We start from the raw sequence: 16918 nt of genomic DNA on the forward strand, positions 1-16918 counted from the left end.
AAGTCAATGCACAAATCGGATTTGGTCAAATGAAATAAAAACAAAATGCATTCTAAGCTGATCTTAACACTTTCAATGCCCTTACAAACTTAGATGCTTCTCACCACAGGCTGTCTGGTTGCCCTTCAGCCAGGCTTTTCCCTTTCATACATGCTTCAGTCGCTTGGTGTGGTGTCTATAGATGTAGGTGGAAGAGAGAGAGAGCGAGCATAGCAAATGTCTCTCCCTTTATTCATGTTCTTTCTTCCCTCTTGGCTTTGCGTCCCCGCCCTTCAGAATCAGATGAGCATTACCTCATCCCAGTCCCAAACTGACCAAAAGAAGAAGGGTGACTTACTCGAGAGTCCAACAGATCCTTTGTTGCTGCCTAGGCCAATGTCCTTTGTTCCTGTGAGGCTGTGCTGGGTTTGTCCCATACATGACCTGATAAGGTGTGAACTGCCTCTCTGCTCTTGGAGAGCTTTTTGCCTGGGCTTGCTTTAAGTCATGAGGACACATTTTCAGCCTCATAACTATATACATGAAATTACATCCAATAACATTACTGTAACAACAATGCTCAGTGCATTATAAGCCTTCCGAAGACATCCGACATGACAAACTTTGCATTGGATAGCACACAATCATTTTATAAGGATGAACTTAGGGGTGTATTGTGTTCCCAAGAGGTACAGAATGTCACAATGGGGTTGCTTTTGGTACAGACCTCACATGTCGCCCTTTGGTGAGTTATTATTAGGGCCCTAGCGAATTCACGGCCATGAAAAACGCATCAGGGACCGTGAAATCTGGTCTCCCCTTGTGAAATCTGGTCTTTTGAGTGCTTTTAGCGTATGCTATACAGATTTCACAGGGGAAACCAGCATTTCTCAAATTGGGGATCCTGACCCAAAAGGGAATTGCAGAGGGGTCATGGTATTGCCACCCTTACTTCTATGCTGCCTTCAAAACTGGGTGGCTGGAGAGCAGCTGTTGGCTGGGCGCCCAGCTCTGAAGGCGGTGCCCTGCCAGCAGCAGCACATAAGTAAGAGTGGAAATACCATACCACACCATTCTTACTTATGTGCTGCTGCTGGCGGTGACTCTGCCTTCAGATCTGGGTTCTGGCCAGCAGCCACCGCTCTCTAGCTGCCCAGCTCTGAAGGCAGTGCCAGCAGCAGCACAGAAGTAAGGATAGCAGCACCGCAGTCCCCCCCTACCATAATCTTGTGACACCACCCCCCAACTCCTTTTTGGGTCAGGGCTCCTACAATTAAAACACCATGACATTTCAGATTAAAATAGCTGTAGTCATGAAATTTACTATATTAAAATAGTATGACTGTGAAATTGACCAAAATGCACTGTGAATTTGGTAGGGCCCTAGATATTATATGACTATATCTGACCCAGGGGATCTCTGTAAAACCCTGTGCACCTCCTGTGCCCTCTGCCAGTTGACATCAAGAGGTTGCTGGGTCACAGTGGTTCACTCCTTTCCAGTTCAGTGAAGAAACAGAATTTGGAAGCTCCCAAACTGAAAAGCAATAGACACTGGGAAACAGATCATTTTGCTTACATAGAAGGTCTTTCTGCCTACCAGTCTCTCTAAGTTAAGGAGTCGGGTTTTTTTCCCACTCTTTTTCTTGACTTAAGCAAACCACCCTTTGTTAGCTGTTCCGCTCTTTATTCTTTGGACCAGGTCTTGAGGGTTTATAGTGAGCAATTAAGGAATGTAGGCAGTGTTAAATGGATGGGTCTCTTAACTGTTCCAGACTAATGTTTTAAATTTATTAGAGAGACAAGGTGGGTGAGATAGTATCTTTTATTGGACCAACTTCTGTTGGTGAGAGATACAAACTTTCAAGTCACACAGAGCTCTTCTTCTGACCTGAAGAAAAGCTCTGTGTGGCTCGAAAGCTTGTCTCTCACCAACAGAAATTGGTCCAATAAAGATATTACCTCCCCCACCGTGTGTCTCTAATATCCTTGGACCGACACAGCTACAACTACATCATTTTAAATGTATAGCAGGAGGTTTTTTAAGTATATATTTTGGAGAGATGTTAGCTGGACTCCATTACTTTCATAGGTTATGGCTACACTAAAGAGTTTACCAACGGCACAGCTTAATTGCTCCAGTTCCTGTGAGCAGTGGTACCTGTGTCAGTAGGACAAGTTCTCCCAATGACATAGCGCTGTTCACACCAGTGCTTAAGTTGGCATAAGTTATGTCGCTGAGGGGGATGACTAATTCCTCCCCTCCTTCCCCAAGTGGCATAATTTATGTCGAGTTAAGCTGTAGTGTAGCCTTAGCCATAGTAATTCTTTCCACTAATTTTTTGTTTGGTTGTTTTGGAATATAATACCCAGGTCCACCCACCAATTTTAAGACTCTTCATTGGCTTCTTCTCTCCCTAATAATCAAATCAGGTTTCTCATTCTTGTTTTCAAAGCGCTTCACAGTTCAGGTCCTTCCTACATCTCCATTCACTCACTCAAGACACATATCTACCTATGCTCTTCATGTCCTCTTACTCACAAACTCCTCTTTGTGCCATATTCTGTGATGCTGCTACCTGGAGCCCCCACTCCCTGACTTGCTATATTACATCCACAACTATTCATCTTTCAAGCTCCTTAAAAAAACATTTGTCTTCCAAATGGTCTTTAAACTCTAGCCCTATTGGCAATCTTTCTCTAGTTTAAAAACAGAATTTAAAAAAAATGACGAGCAGATTTTTTCGCTGTGTATATATATTTTCACTGTCTGTGTTTCTGTGTGTGTGTGTATATATAATATATAGCTAAAATAATAAATAAACATTCATTTCACAGGCTCTGAGCATGTTAATTATTTGAACAACAATTTTGGTTTTGTGATTTTATTTTTTTTAATCATCTCACCTCTTCTACCACACACAAGGTCAGTGTCCGATATTAGCACATCCATACTATTGGGAGTGAAGGCATGCTTTAGGCTTGATAGAAGCCTGCTGTGGTTTTTAAGACTCTGTTTTAATAACATTTAACAATTTAAGCTTAGGTAGAACTGTGCATGTGTAAAGACATTGCAGAGTAATTATGTTTAGTATTGTGCTTGTATAAGGAAAATGCAGAGTAATAGTTTTGAGGAGGGAAATGTAGCCACGAAGCTAGAAAAAATTGGTTTGCGCTAACACAAAACCTGTACTGACAGGACAAGAGTTAACATAAAAATGAACTAATACACAGACGTATCCTATAACGCGGTAAGGTTTTTTTGGCTCCCAAGGACAGTGTTATATCGAGGTAGAGGTGTATAAAGCAGTTAGTCTAAACCAGTGGTCCCCAACCTTTTGCTTCTGGCAGGCGCCAGACGACGAGCCATGGAGGACTGTGGCGGCGGACAAGCATCCACCGAAATGCCGCTGACAAGCAGTGTCATCCAGAGGCATCGCTGCTGATTTTTGGCAATATTTCAGCGGTGACACCTCTGGATGACTCAGCTTGTCAGCAGCATTTCAGTGGATGCTAGTCCACTGGCCAGTACGCGGGCGCACTTAGATGCCCGGGAGGGCACCATAGCGGCCCCGGGCACTGTGTTGGGAACCCCTGGTCTAAACAATGGAAACCTGCAATTGTATATTCTCCTGTGTTGGGGATGACTGTGTGGTGAAAAGAACAGGAGTACTTGTGGCACCTTAGATACTAACGCATTTATTTGAGCATAAGCTTTCGTGGGCTACAGCCCACTTCATTAGATGCATAGAATGGAACATAGTAAGAAGATTGTATATACATACAGAGAACATGAAAAAGTGGAAGTAGCCATACCAACTGTAAGAGGCTTATTAATTAAGATGAGCTATTATTAGCGGGGGATGGGGGTGGAATTTGTACTGATAATCAAGATGGATTTTGTGTGGTGAAACTATCCTAATGAGCTTCCCACTTGTAAGTAAATAAGAATTTCCTACTAAGTGTTTTGCCTAACAAAAATTTTTTAAGCCAATCTGCTGAGTAGTAATTCTCTCAGTCATATGTATACATTGGCTTATATCTCAATCCCCCATCTTTCAAGAAGCCAGTTGAAGCAAAGGACCCTCTGGCATGATCTGAAAGTTGACAAATCTAAGCTATTTTAGATCAGAGATAAAAGTGAATTCCAGCAGCTTAGGGCCCTTATGAAGAGGACTATGCCAGCCCTCCCTCCTCTCTCTCATATCTAGTGACCTAACATCATCAACTCTGTTCATTGTAATTGGCAATGTATCATGAGTAGAGAGTTAGTATCTCAGATGGACTGGTCAAGCTATTTGTGCTTGTAATCTTTCTTGACTATGGTTATTGCTCCAAAGTTTGAAACTGAAGCTAAATATTTATTCACCTGTTCTGAAAATTTGCTAAAATTTAAATTAAATTCTGTAATTCTAGAATGGGATGTTTAGATGGCAAATACATCATTTTATTTATTTTTAAAGGAAATCTAAGTCCTTTATTGGGTACCGTATTTGCACATAATTTCTGAACTAATGGAGACTGTTCACATCCTTTGTCCGTTATTTGAAATCCTACCATAGTTAGTGCTAGAGACACACAACATTGACTATTTCTAAAAATGTTTATTTTGAATTATTTCTTATCAGCACTAGGAGATATTCCTCAGAAAACCACTGAAAAATAATGTTGAGAGATACTGGGATAGCTTAGGGAAATTGGTCCAAGTCCGTCTCAAGCTGGAAATGACAAAAAGTCAGGAAAATCTCATTGCGATCTGTCATATGAACTGAGAATTTTGCAAGCATGATTTATATTGTAATTTCTTTGTTTTTCTGTATCTTCTATAAAGCAGCTATTATACTTTGAGGTGCTATCCATAATTTAACAATGACATATATTTTTGTTTAAATGTAGGCTTGAAAAGCACAGATGGTTCATGGATATTGTAAAATGAGCAAACTTACATACTTGTTAAGATAAGGGTTATACTTAGTTACTAGTAAGCTTAAAAAAACAGGTCCACCTATCATTCAAAAGAAGCATGAGAGACCAGTGTGGTACTGCTGAGCTTTACAGCTTGATGGATTTAAAGCAAGGTATTATGTTTTGGAAAACAGGTAGCCCAGGAAAATAAAAATGTTACTAAACCAGAAAGATTTGGTAGTTTTGGCTATCTATTGATCAAGGGAGAACACACACTTTTATTAGACCTCATTTAAGACTTTTTTTTTTTAAATGGATTTGATCCAGTGGCCCAATACTGAACCATGTTTGACAGCTAATGTGTATTTATTTTTCAGCACAACATGTGTATTCGAAATGCAGAGAGCATATTATAGAAGGCTTTGGACTCTTCCTGGTTGTATACAGTAATACAATGAAGGCAATTGAATTTAATTCCCTACGGATATTGATTTCACTACTTTGCTGCCAGTTATTCAACACTGCAGAGCATGAAGATGTAGTAAAGCATGCAATAAAGCTGCATCGTGGGAAAGGTGCTGCTGTCACACAGAGAAAACAGTGGGTCTTAGAAAACTGCAGAAAGCTGTCTGGGCTCCTTCGCCAAAAGAACGTGGTTCTCAACAAACTAAAAAATGCAATAAAATCAGTAGAGAAGGACTTGGGGCTGTCAGATGAAGAGAAACTTTTTCAGGTGCACACATTTGAAATTTTCCAAAAGGAGCTGAATGAAAGTGAAAACTCAGTCTTTCAAGCAATCCATGGACTCCAGAGAGCCCTTCAAGGTGATTACAAAGATGTTGTAAACATGAAAGAAAGTAGTAGACAGCGATTGGAGGCCTTGAGAGAAGCTGCAATAAAGGTAGTACTTTCCAATTTTACTAATGCATTATGAAAGGTAATATGGTGAAGAGTTCATAGGGATCTCTAATTATTAAAAAGAGGTATAAATTATTTTGTTTTGTACAAAAAATATGGATCTGCACCAAACTTTCAACACTTATTCCTAGTGTAAAGATGGAATTTTGAGCAACGCTAGCAGTAAATCTGTTCTCTTCAGGTAAGTTAGAAGTAATATAGTAGTTACAGGGAGTTTCCTTGTTGACATTTAGAAATTTATAATAATTATAAAAAATAGTTCTAATGAGAACCCCTGTAACTCCCAACTCCAACATTACTTTAGAAGGCAAGGGAATATGAGAGGTGAGACTATTCATATACTTTGGCAGTAATATAGCATTCTTTGTTGTAATTGCACTTCTTTGTGTCAAGACAAACCAACTGAGATTGCCTTCTTTATAGAATAATCACTTTAAAGAACAGATGTGTGATAGTGAAGCATGAGAGTTTCACTGACTATTGTGGCTCACCAGCCTCACCTTGATCTGTTAGGGCTCACCAAAAGGAGCCCCGGTCCAACAGACCTGGCAAAGTTTAGAGAGACAAGGTGGGTGAGGTAGCATCTTTTATTGGACCAACTTCTGTTGGTGAGAGAAACACGCTTTCAAGCTTACACAGAGCTCTTCTTCAGGTCTCAGAAACTTACTCAGAGTATGGAAAAATTTGTCTGAGCAGGGCTGTTCTCTGGGGAACCACAGCAGGTCTCTGTACACTCTGTACCTCAAAGTAGCACTCTGGAACCCCATATTCGCCATTGTGATATGATTAGAATATTTTGGTACAAACACAAGACCTGTGAGGTATCATTTTAAAAGTCTTGATCTATTGAACATTAATAACCTCTTGGACTGTATGTACAGTCAGCGTCTGTGGAATTATGTAGTATTGCAATATATACTATTGAAATATGTTGTGAGGTTGGGAGATTGCAACAATGAGACTTTCAGTAAGGGCAAAGGAGCACCCATCACTGGCCATATGGATGTTGATGGCCCAATAAGAAAACAGTCCACTATCCCAGAGGCTCCTTACAGAAGGCACGTACACAATGGAGACTGCTTGACCAATCATAGAATCTTAGGGTTAGAAGGGACCTCAGGAGGTCATCTAGTCCAACCCCCTGCTCCAAGCAGGACCATCCCCAGATTTTTTTTACCCCAGTTCCCTTAATGGCCCCCTCAGGGATTGAACTCACAACCCTGGGTTTAGTAGGCCAATGCTCAAACCCCTGAGCTATCCCTCCCCCCAATGGGAACTGACTGACCCCCAATCCACAGCGAGGCTCTTTCTAGCAGCTGGAAGAAGGTGTAAAAAGAGATAGTAACATCATCATTTGGCCTCTCTCCCCGCCACCCTATCTCAACACCTGGAAAATCTTCTGGAAGAAAAGACTTTGAACTGGGAAATTTGGTCCCAGTCTGGAAAAGGGTTCAGTCTGGATATTGAGGAACTGTCAGCTGCTTTTATCATCTGTCACAGTGAGACACAGCTTGATTCAAATCATGCTTAGTCTTTTTAAGTTAGAATTTAGACTGCAAGTTTATTTCTGTTTCTTAAGTAACCAACTTTGCTCTCTATGCCTGTTACTTATAATACCTTAAAATCTATCTTTCTGTACTTAATACATCTGTTTTATAATTTACCTAAAACAGTGTGGCTTTTGGTTGAAGTGCTAGGGGAATCTCAGCTCAGATTACAAAGACTGGTGCATGTCCACTTTACTATGAAGAAGTAATTTACTTATTAATGAGTTTGCCCTGTCCAAGAGAACCTGGAGCAGTGCGAGATGGTGTATTTCTGGGGTGCAATGCTGGAGAGCTAGGGGAGTTGGCTGGAGCCTCTCCATTGGTGGTTCATGAGTGGCGGGGAGATCATTTATGTAACTCAGTTGGGTGTGTCTCTGCCTGTGGAGGTCTGTGTGAGTGCAATACCTGTCAGAGGCTTGTAGCTACATCAGCATCACAGTGTGAGAAGCAGCCAGCCCAGGTTGGTGAGTTTAGAGGGCTCAGTGGTCCTATAGTTCAGCTTACACCCTGGGGACCTTGTCACAGTCTCCTATCCAGAGAAAGTGCCATTATAGTGGAGTTACATGCAGTGGTTCCTTGGGCACATTCACAGTAATCCTCTTGTTTTCCTTGCCCCCTCTCCACCCATTATTGTAGAAAATATAATCAGAAATGTTCCGATGTTTACAAGATAGGCGGGAAGGAAATGGAAGTGAGTTGCTGTGGAAGGTGGAGAAGAGGGGAAGAGTGTGAGGGGGGTCATGGCTTATGTGACTAGGAGATCCTTGCAGGGGGTGTAAGTGCTGGCGACCTGGAGGCAAAAAATGAGGCACAGGTCAGAGTTTTTCAGCCCATAGGTCAGGACCCAAAGTTGGGTCACCAGATGTAGCTGGCCGGCGTGGCTCCCCTCCTCCCTGGAGAGGGTCGAGCCCCAGTGAAGGCCAGAGTGGGCGGAGCTACGGAGCTCTGAGCCCGTCCCTCAAAGGGTCGGGTGGCTACCCGGAACTATAAAGGCTGGCCCTCAGAGCTCAGTCAGGCCCCAACAGCTGGAGAGGTCAGATGTATCTCAGGGAGCTCGAGGCTGGGAGACTCCGGCGACCCAGGGGAGCCACCCGGACTGGCCAGAGCTTCCCCGCGCCCGCTACCCAGAGGAGCCACCGATGCTACCCTGGCCTGACTACCCCGAGGAATTCCCGGACCTACCTCCCAGCCCTGGTCACGATGAGCCTATGCTCGTGGACCCTTCAGAGGCCGACGCTAGGACCCAGGTAGGTCCCGAGGGGGAGTACGGAAGCAGCCTGGGCGCAGCTGACCCCAGTCAGGCTGCAGAGTTGCCCGAGCCTATGTCAGTGTGTTGCGGTCAGGATCCCCACTGACTGACCAGCGGAGTGACAGCCACTGTTAGGGCCCTGGGCTGGGACGCAGTAGAGTGGGAGGGCCTGCATCCCCCACTGCCACCCCACTTCGGGGTGGCAGACTCCCCCTCTCCCTGGCCTGAGGAGGCCGAAAAACTGTTATGGTTGCTCAGCCCTGGCGAAAGGCCTGAGCTTACTGACTCAGCGTTTGTTACCCGCCCTGACCTAGGGCTGGACCTTAATCTATTGCTAGTACTACTCTGTCCTGACCCAGGCCTGAGCTTACTGACTCTGTGTTTGCTGTCTGCCTTGGTGTAGGGCCCGGTGCCTCGCAGCTGATACCGCAGCCCTGCCGGAGGGCCTGAGCCTCTTGCCCGCCAGATGGACAAGCACTGCAAAGACTGCCGGGCTAGTTTCCCGGACCAACCGGAGTGGAGTGGGCTGGCGTGGTTCCCCTCCACCCTGGAGAGGGTCAAGCCCTGGCCGCACACGTTTACACCAGAATATTTCAGAACGACTCCTGTCCCACAGGGCTGGCTGGGCTCCCCTCTCTGCTCCAGGCATTGCAACCTCTGGGGTCACAGCTCCACTCAGCTTTGGCCCAGCTGTCATGATGATGGGAGCCTGGATAGGCCAAATTTGAGTGAGTGGCACTTCAACCCCATAAGAACACAAGAATGGCCATAGTCTGCCACCGGGGAGGGGAGAGGATGCTGCTGTATAGCGCTGCAGCACCCTGTCTACCAGTAGCATCCAGTAGACATACGGTGACATTGAAAAGAGGCGAGAAACGATTTTTTTCCCTTTTCTTTGAGTGGGGTGGGTAAATTGATGACACATTCCCTGAACAAATGGCGACAATGTTTTTGATCCTTCAGGCACTGGGAGCTCAGCCAAGAATGCAAATGCTTTTCGGAAACTGCAGGAACTGTGGGATAGCTTGAGTCCTCAGTCCCCCCTCCTTCCTTCCATGAGCGTCCATTTGATTCTTTGGCTTTCCGTTACACTTGTCACGCAGCACTGTGTTGAGTCCCTGCTGTGGCCTCTGTCTGTCATAGCCTGGAGATTTTTTCCAATGCTTTGGCATTTTGTCTTCTGTAACGGAGCTCTGATAGAACAGATTTGTCTCCCCATACAGCGATCAGATCCAGTAATTCCCGTATGGTGCATGCTGGAGCTCTTCTTGGATTTGGGACTGCATGGTCACCCATGCTGATCAGCGCTCCACGCTGGGCAAACAGGAAATGCAATTCAAAAGTTTGCGGGGCTTTTCCAGTCTACTTGGCCAGTGCATCTGAGTTCAGATCGCTTTCCAGAGCGGTCACAATGGTGCACCGTGGGATACCTCCCGGAGGCCAATACCATTGAATTGCGGCCACGCTAACCCTAATCCGACATGGCAATACCGATTTCAGCACTACTCCCCTCGTCGGGGAGGAGAACAGAAATCAGTTTTAAGAGTCCTTTATGTCGATATAAAGGGCTTCGTTGTGTGGATGGGTGCAGTGTTAAATCGGTTTAACGCTGCTAAATTCGGTATAAACGCGTAGTGTAGACCAGGCTTTATATCTAGAAAGCTACCTGACAGCATCCAGAAAGATCAGAGATGGCAGGATCATCCCAGCATCCAGTATTTATAGTTGAAAATAGCCTACCAAGTGTTTATAGCACAGCATGCTTCCCTAGATTACCCTCTGTTGAGCACACAACACCCATGCTTTGAAGTCACTGTTCCTCCTTGCTGAGCAACTTTAGACAAATGGCTATAGATAAATGGGAATAATGTGATAGCCAAAAACTTTTAGTTTTCATGCAGTTTTTAAGCACCAAATGAATCCACAACTAATCACTAACACACATTATTGTTCCAGGATTAATTAAGTATACACAACAGCAATCACAGGTAAAACTAGCATAAATGTAATTAATGAGGCATGTGCCATGTAAACACACTGTGGCAATATCTTCCTTTGTTCTATTCTAACAAGTGGATACAATAACATTAGCAACTAATAGGTTCATAGACAAGTGGATACAATAACATTAGTATTTCTTCTGATCTAGGGTTATTTGCTATAGTGTATGCTTAATAGCAAATAAGCAACAGGATATTGCCAAAATTAATAGATCAAATTTTACAAGATTTTACAAGTAGGTTGCTTTGCATGGTATAATGCCTCTTGACGTTCCTCTGAGGTTCACAGACAGGTGAACTGCCTATTGCTTTTAATCTAAGCTGATTTGCCTGCATCACAGCCTCCAGCCTCTTGACTCACCTTAGCAGCCCACCTAGCATGACTGAGTTGGGGTGGGGGTGGGAGGCAAAACAAAAAACCTGGGGGCAGGGTGGGCACATGAACCTGTGTACTCCCCCCACCCCCCACGTTGCCTCTAGTAGGGGGTGCAAATATGCTTGCTTGCCCCAGGTGCTAAAATGCCTAGTTATAGCTCTGCCCCAGGGCCTCTATCCCCAGACTATTTAATGGATCACAACAGGCCATAAATATTTATAAATAGACCCTGAGCCCAAAAAGTTTGAGGACCACTGGCGTAGATGATGCAAGAGACTGAGGTATCCAAGAAAGAGGTGCAAGGGGTGATGTGAACGGAGGGTAGGATGCAAGCTGAGACACTCATGAAGCAGTCTGTGCTCTGAACATGGGAAATGAGGGGTGTGGAAAGTTTGGCAGACAGTACCTTGAACACAGTGTTCTCCAACCAAGCCCCACCGCATGCCTTCATGCCACTGCTTCATGGGAGTGCAGGACTTGGCCTCTGCAGCATATAGCTTTCTGAAGCTGTGGCAATCATTATGAAATTAACATGATTTTTGACAATTTCACTGCTGTACAAAACTTTAAATGGAAAAAATGCAGATTCATATCAACCAAACCATTTTGTGAATTGTTCTAGTTTAAAAAAGAAATGAATTGAGAAAATCGAAATGTTTCTTTGACTTTTTAAAAATGAAACTTTTTTTAAGTTTTGATTCAAAATGACTTTTTATTTAGAAATTGTCCCCAGTTTTGTAATAAACCCTCCCTAAAAACATAAAGCTTAGTTGAAATGACATCTTTCATCTGACTCTAAAAGATTTTTTAAAGTTATTTAGAACTATCAGCAAACCACACATTGGTTTTCCCTATGGATCTAGTTCTAAACAGCAGCTGTGAAGCTAATCAGAATCTTACACATTTCACTCTTCTGCTGCTTTGCAAAGGTACTAGTAGCAAAAGAGGTACTGGAGAGATCTCTCTGCAGACTTGGGAATAAATCACTGCATTGGATTACATTTTAGTCACATTTTGAAGATTCTTTGGAACTATAAAATCTAGAAACGTTTTAAAAAATAAAGAGAGCTTCAATTCTGCTGAAGTGGAGGGTGTTCCCCTTGTGTGTCATCTCAATCTTCTTACTCGTGACAAGTAGATTATTTTAAACCCTCCCTTTTTTTAATATTTGTAAAACATTAGCATGGTGATTTAACAATCTTATATAAAGCATAATGAGAGATGACACTGGAAAATGGTGGTTGAAAAGAGAGGGAAGTTTACATGAGGTAGGTTTAAGAGTACTTGTTTGCACATTCTTCCAGTTTTATTCTAGTTTATTTGTATTAAATGTGTTAATTCCTTAGTTAATATTGATGTATTCACAGGAAGCACTTTTTTCACTTTCCCAATGGGATGTTAGGTGCAAAAGCCAAAATTCTGGGTGTCTGTGGCCTACTGTCTTCACTTTTGACTCCTTAACAGGCTGAGGCATATAGCTTCTAGCTCGAGTGTCATGTCAGTTTCATATTGTTATTACATGAAAAAGATGTTTCAATTATTCACAAAGGAGAGCCAAAAAAGAAGGATGGGAGAGGGTGCAATACTGGAGGTCTCTTATTTCTTCCATTCTTCTGCCTTTTACTTCTTCTTGCAGCAAAGAAGCTTTAGAGGATGGAGGTGACCAAAAGCTCCATTTATCTTTCAGTAACTTCAGATTTACCAGACCCCTACTAGCCAGATGCTAGTACAGAAAACACAGCTGCCAAGCAGGGTCCCGGGACGTATCCTGATAGTAATTCCACCACTCTCCCCTTTCCTAATAGCAGGGGTGGGTTCTCAGCAGGGGGTTGCCCTTAAATCTTGCTGTTTGGTCTCATTCTTGGTACCCACACACTCAAGGGCACTCATCTTTACCCAGTTCCTAAGGCACAAGGTGTTACCTGGTTGATTTAGGCACTTCCACCCTTACCCAGTTCTTGGGGCTCTGGGCATACTCTTCTGTGGGTTTGCAGGATCTTTTTACCGTTGAAAGAGCCTGAAATAGTAATATCCTTACCATCTGTTTATTAACAATTACCAAGCAAAATACACATACTAAGCATACAAAGCTATACTCACCATTCCTGGCCATGCAGGCACACTTTCCCTGTCGGCCAGGCAAGGTCGTTCTCATCTGGGTTCTGGTTGCTGCACATCATGGTTGTGCAGAGGATTCTTAGCAGCTCTGATTTTAGGCGGTCTCTTGGGGGGTGAGTTCTTCTTTCAAGTCTTTCCTTCTTATTCTTCTTCTCCCTTTTCCTTTCTTTTTCCTTCCCAGCTGGTCGTCATCTTGGACCTCAGTTTATATAGTGAAACTTGAGTCCTGCTTAGCTATACCTTAACAAATCATTTTACTAAGATATTACAAAATAATTCTTTGACCAATCCTAACATATTGCAAAATAATTCTTTACCCAATAATACCCCCACCACCACTTCAGTTTATTTAAATCTTGTAAAATTAATTATACAACAGACAGAAACAATCAAAGAACCAGACTGAAAACAGACAGATAAACAATAGAGAAGTGGGGACCGTAAAAGCAAAACAATAAAGAATTAGAGATTTCACACCCACAACTGTTGATAAGTGATTCCTTGCCTGATTAGAATGCTATCAGACAAAGTTTTCTTTAAACATCTTAAGAGATTCCTTGCTTCTCTGGTGACAGGTTTCAGAGTGGTATCCGTCTTAGTCTGTATTAACAAAAACAATGAGAAGTCTTTGTGGCACCTTAGAGACTAACAAATTTATTTGGGCATAAGCTTTTGTGGGCTAAAACCCACTTCATCAGATGCATGAAGTGGGAAATACAGTAGAGAGGTATAAATACACAGCATATGAAAAGGTGGGAGTTGCCTTACCAAGTGTGTGTGTGTGGGGGGGGTCAATGTTAACAAGCCAATTCAATTAAGGTGGAAGTGGGCTATTCTCAACAATTTTCACCCTGCTGATATTCACATCTCCTTGTCAACTGTTTGATATGGGCCACCTTGATTACACTGAACTCATTAACACTACAAAAGTGACTTTTTCCTCCCTTCTGATCAACTGTTGAGAATATTTTAGCCCACGAAAGCTTATGCCCAAATACATTTGTTAGTCTCTAAGGTGCCACAAGGACTCCTTGTTGTTCTTGCTTATCTGGTGATGGTTGGTACTATTAGGAGGGGCACCTTCTTAACAGCCCAATATTATATTGTTTTGATATAATTTAAAAGGAATGTGAGGATGTGACTTTCTGCTTCTTGACTCATGGCTGCTGCTCTCCTAATATGCAGAACTGCAGAAAAGGGCCTCATCCTCATTTTGCGTATCTCTAGGTGTTCAGTCTTCTGGCTAGTACGTGTCTGTAAATTTTTCAAGTGCAGATAATACTAGTACAGATTCTGCCATTTTGTGTTCTGGTGTCTAATTTTATCCAATGTGAGGCACAGTGCAGTGTGTACTGTCATGCTTTTGACTAGGTCTGTTCAAAGCAGCAGCTTTGAAGCAACATTTTCTTTTCATGAACCCACCTGCTATTCCTTGCCAGATGGCACCCTCTGCTCCATTGCAGGATTGGGGCATTTGCAGAGCTGTGGCATGGGTGGAATAGTAAATGGCCTCCCTGGATAAATATTAGAGAAGTTTTGCCTCCATCAGATGAAGAGGCAGTTGCAGCTAACTGTCTTTCAGGTGATCAGAGATCTTTTGTGTTACTGTTCAGATCAGGGGTCAGCAACCTTTCAGAAGTGGTGTGCCAAGTCTTCATTTATTCACTTTTAATTGAAAGTTTCACATGCCAGTAATACATTTTAACGTTTTTAGAAGGTCTCTCTCTATAAGTCTATATTATATAACTAAACTATTGTTGTATGTAAAGTAAACAAGGTTTTTAAAATGTTTAAGAAGCTTCATTTAAAATTAAATTAAAATGCAGATCTTATCAGTTTAGTGCAGTGGTTTTTAACTGGGAGTGCACGCACCCCCTGGAGGTGCGAGATGCCCTTTCTGGGGTTGCGAGACATGCAAGATTTTTTTAGAAGGTAAATCATCGAAAATACAAATTAAGCACAGGCATATAAGTACAATTACTTAGGTTTGATGAAACAATGTATTTATTAACATTATACATTTTTTAACTATTACTGTAATATACAAAATTTCTAAGTTCTCAAGTTTTAAGCTAATTGTAGTGTAATTTTTGATAAGGGGTGCGAGAACATATTTTGAAACTCTAGACCGTCAGCAGCCTGTGCAGATCTGGGTGTAGTGTATTAAATTGCTCCCCATAGGAACGTGCTACTTAGGGTGTACTACTTACAGCTGCCAGTCCTGATGCTCTGAGCGGCATGATAAGGGGACGGGGAACAGGGGTGGTTTTGGATAGGCATGGGAGTCCCGGGGGGGCCTTCTGTGGTCGGGGAGTGTGGATAGGGGTCAGGGCAGTCAGGGGACAGGGAGCAGCGGGGCTTGGATGGGAGGGTAGGATCCTGGGGAGGTGGATAGGGGTACCCCAGACTGCCAGCGTGCTGAGCTGCTCCGCCCGCTGCCGGTCTGGGGTTCCGGCCGCCGGCCCCGCTCCGCCCGCTGCCGGTCTGGGGTTCCGGCCGCCGGCCCCGCTCCGCCCGCTGCCGGTCTGGGGTTCCGGCCGCCGGCCCCGCTCCGCCCGCTGCCGGTCTGGGGTTCCGGCCACCGGCCCCGCTCCGCCCGCTGCCAGTCTGGGGTTCTGGCCGCCGGCCCCGCTAAGCCCGCTGCCGGTCTGGGGTTCCATTCACCCAGGCCAGCAGTGGGCTGAGTGGGGGTGGCAGCTGGGACACCAGCTGGCAGCAGTGTGCCAGTAAAAATTGACTCCTGTGCCACTGGTTGCCAATCCCTGGTTCAGATGTAGCTAATCTCTGTTTTCAGTTTATAGCCTTATTTAATTTACCACAATTGATCTCTAACTTGTTTTGTCTCCAGTTTGTCCTGACCTAGTGGAGGAACTGGCATGAATTGCTCCTCTTGTAAGGAAAAACTGCCTGGATGTTAAAGGCATCCTATATTCCTCTCACCGTCCAAGGAGAGTGTCTGTGCATCAGATCCAGAATTGCTGGGAGAGGTTTTTACCCATCAAGCGGTGCTTTCTAGCCGAGATCTATAAAGGGTTGGGAAGCATACAGTCTTTCAGAAAAATAGGAAAGTGCAAATATTCTTTACCAGGGGACTAGACAGAAGAGCTAAAGCTATTGAAGTTGGGCCCGGCCATATTTGCTGTTAATCCCCCCCTGCCCCCCTCCACTTACTCTAGGAACAGTGTCAAAGATTTATCTGGCAAAGGGTAATTTTCATCATGCCAGTGAGACTGTGAGTTCTGGCAATTCTAAACATGTTAATAAACAAATCTGTACACCAAGGCCAGGGTTTCATCACAACCTGAAGTCTTTGACTGGAAAGAGTTTTAATGGGATAATCTGACGTGACAGGGTTGCTCTGAACAGATTGTTGTCACAACATTAACATCAAGGAAGCTATTCATGATTTGTCGCTAAGTGGGATGACCTTTGTTTTCCCCTTGATGCAGAAGACGTAATCTATAGAAGAAAGAACTGCTCATGTCTCATGCTACATGCAATACAATTTTTTATGCTTGGTCTTGGTGTTAGATCCATTAAGGTCCAGATAGTGGCTGTCACTAGCGTTTTGGATCCAAATAAAAGCAGAAGCCTGTCATCACATTCTATTTTCCAAATTCTTACATGCTCTCACTAAATTACTGCATCTCAGTCTCTTAAAAATGTTTTCTTGTACTACCTTCATTCTCTTCCCTATCTCAAAGAAACTCGGTTTTGTGCTCTGACCAAGAGGGCGGATTAAAAATCAACAATTCTTTTGGAAAAATTCAGATTTTTGTAAAATTTAAATTGGATTTTTTTAATTTTATTTAAATAACAAATTCAG

The 16918-nt window shown here is 43.4% G+C and overlaps 1 protein-coding gene across 4 annotated transcripts in view; it reads left to right on the plus strand.

Moving 5' to 3' along the window:
• TMCO3 (transmembrane and coiled-coil domains 3) overlaps window positions 1-16918 on the plus strand; it is a 72497-nt gene that overhangs the window by 3260 nt on the left and 52319 nt on the right. For all 4 annotated transcript variants that reach the window (XR_004001213.1, XR_004001212.1, XM_030569052.1 and 1 more), the window contains exon 2: window positions 5262-5785. Coding sequence is in view for 2 of the 4 variants with exons in the window: in XM_030569052.1 (XP_030424912.1) it covers window positions 5339-5785 (447 nt within the window). In the remaining 2 variants the exon portion in view is untranslated. The remainder of the gene's footprint in view (window positions 1-5261; window positions 5786-16918) is intronic.

This window comes from Gopherus evgoodei, chromosome 1, assembly GCF_007399415.2.
Source record: "Gopherus evgoodei ecotype Sinaloan lineage chromosome 1, rGopEvg1_v1.p, whole genome shotgun sequence".
Classification (NCBI taxonomy): Eukaryota; Metazoa; Chordata; order Testudines; family Testudinidae; genus Gopherus; species Gopherus evgoodei.